Source organism: Colobus angolensis, unplaced genomic scaffold, assembly GCF_000951035.1.
Source record: "Colobus angolensis palliatus isolate OR3802 unplaced genomic scaffold, Cang.pa_1.0 Scaffold96, whole genome shotgun sequence".
Taxonomy (NCBI): Eukaryota; Metazoa; Chordata; class Mammalia; order Primates; family Cercopithecidae; genus Colobus; species Colobus angolensis.
This window is the reverse complement of record NW_012123598.1, coordinates 2,573,550-2,574,685: the sequence shown is the minus strand read 5'-3', so window position 1 is coordinate 2,574,685 and position 1,136 is coordinate 2,573,550. Positions and strand designations below refer to the sequence as shown.

The 1,136-nt window shown below is 59.4% G+C and overlaps 1 protein-coding gene across 1 annotated transcript in view; it reads right to left on the bottom strand.

Moving 5' to 3' along the window:
• DNAAF3 (dynein, axonemal, assembly factor 3) overlaps positions 1 to 1,136 on the bottom strand; it is a 7,943-nt gene continuing 6,807 nt past the window's right edge. Inside the window, 2 exon segments of the mRNA XM_011932589.1 lie at positions 1 to 702; positions 786 to 955. Of these exon segments, the coding sequence (XP_011787979.1) occupies positions 315 to 702; positions 786 to 955 (558 nt within the window). The 3' untranslated portion in view covers positions 1 to 314.

The window sequence follows — 1,136 nt, the reverse complement described above, 5'->3', positions numbered from 1 at the left end:
CAGCCACAGGGTGCTTGGGAACAAGGGGGCCAAAGTCAAGGGCTTGAGACTCAGGGTCAGATCCTAGACTGGGTTCAGAGCCTCAGAAGTGGAATTTGGAATTCTGAGAGAACAATCTAGAATTCTAGAAATAGAATCTCAGAAATGGAATTTGAAATTCTACCAACACTCCCGGGGTGGGGGTGGCGGGTACTGAGTGGGAATGATTAGAACAAAATTGAGGACTCTAGCAGCGGGCTAAGAATGGTATCAGCGGGCTCTCATCCTACAACCTGACTTTGGAAGTTGGAGATAAGGGGTATCTAGGGGCTGGGTCAGACTCCAGTTTTGGAGTCTGACTCACAGTTGGACAGAGCCAAAGCCCCTTGGGGCTGAGCCAGAACCTCTGAGAGTGAACCTGGAGACTCAGAGGGCAGCTGGCAGGGCTCACAGTGTGGGGTCCCGCCCTGCAGAGGCTGGATCAGGCCCTCAGGGGCTGGGCTGCTGGCTTCAAGAGGCTGGGCCAGGACGTCAAGGGACGGAGTTCCGGGTTCCACAGCTGGGTCAACGCTGCCCAGAGCCGATTCCTGGGACTTGCAGAAACGTGCGAAGGTCTCTGAGGGCCTGGCCTCGGTCTGTGGAGCAAATCCAGCTGCCCGAGCGCGTTCCCCGACCTGGGTGTTGAATGCCTGCAGCCGCTCCTGCCGCACGTCCACCAGGTACCTGCAGATGGGAAGCGCCATGTCAGGGACCCAGATACTGATCCCCAGCCAGGATGTTCCCCGCCCTCCACCCCACTGGCTCACCGGGCTAATTCCACAATCAGGTTCCCTCCAGGTGCCACACAGGCCCCAAGCTCAGGGCTGAGAAGATGGACCATCCTGCAGAGAGGACAGAGGACAAGCTGAGATTCAGCTGAGGGAGGACGGGGCTCTGGGAACCCAGACACGATGGGAGGAAGGGCTGCAACACTGGAGTCTGGGTCCTGGGAAAGAAGGGAGCAGGAGGTCTGGACTCAGGTACCAGGGAGGAGGGGTTGGGTCTGGACTCCTGGGTCTGAGAGAGGAGGGGCTGGGGGCCTGGACTCCTGGGTCTGAGGGAGGAGGGGCTGGGGCTGGACTCTGGGTCTGAGGGAGGAGGGCCTGGGGCTTGGGTTC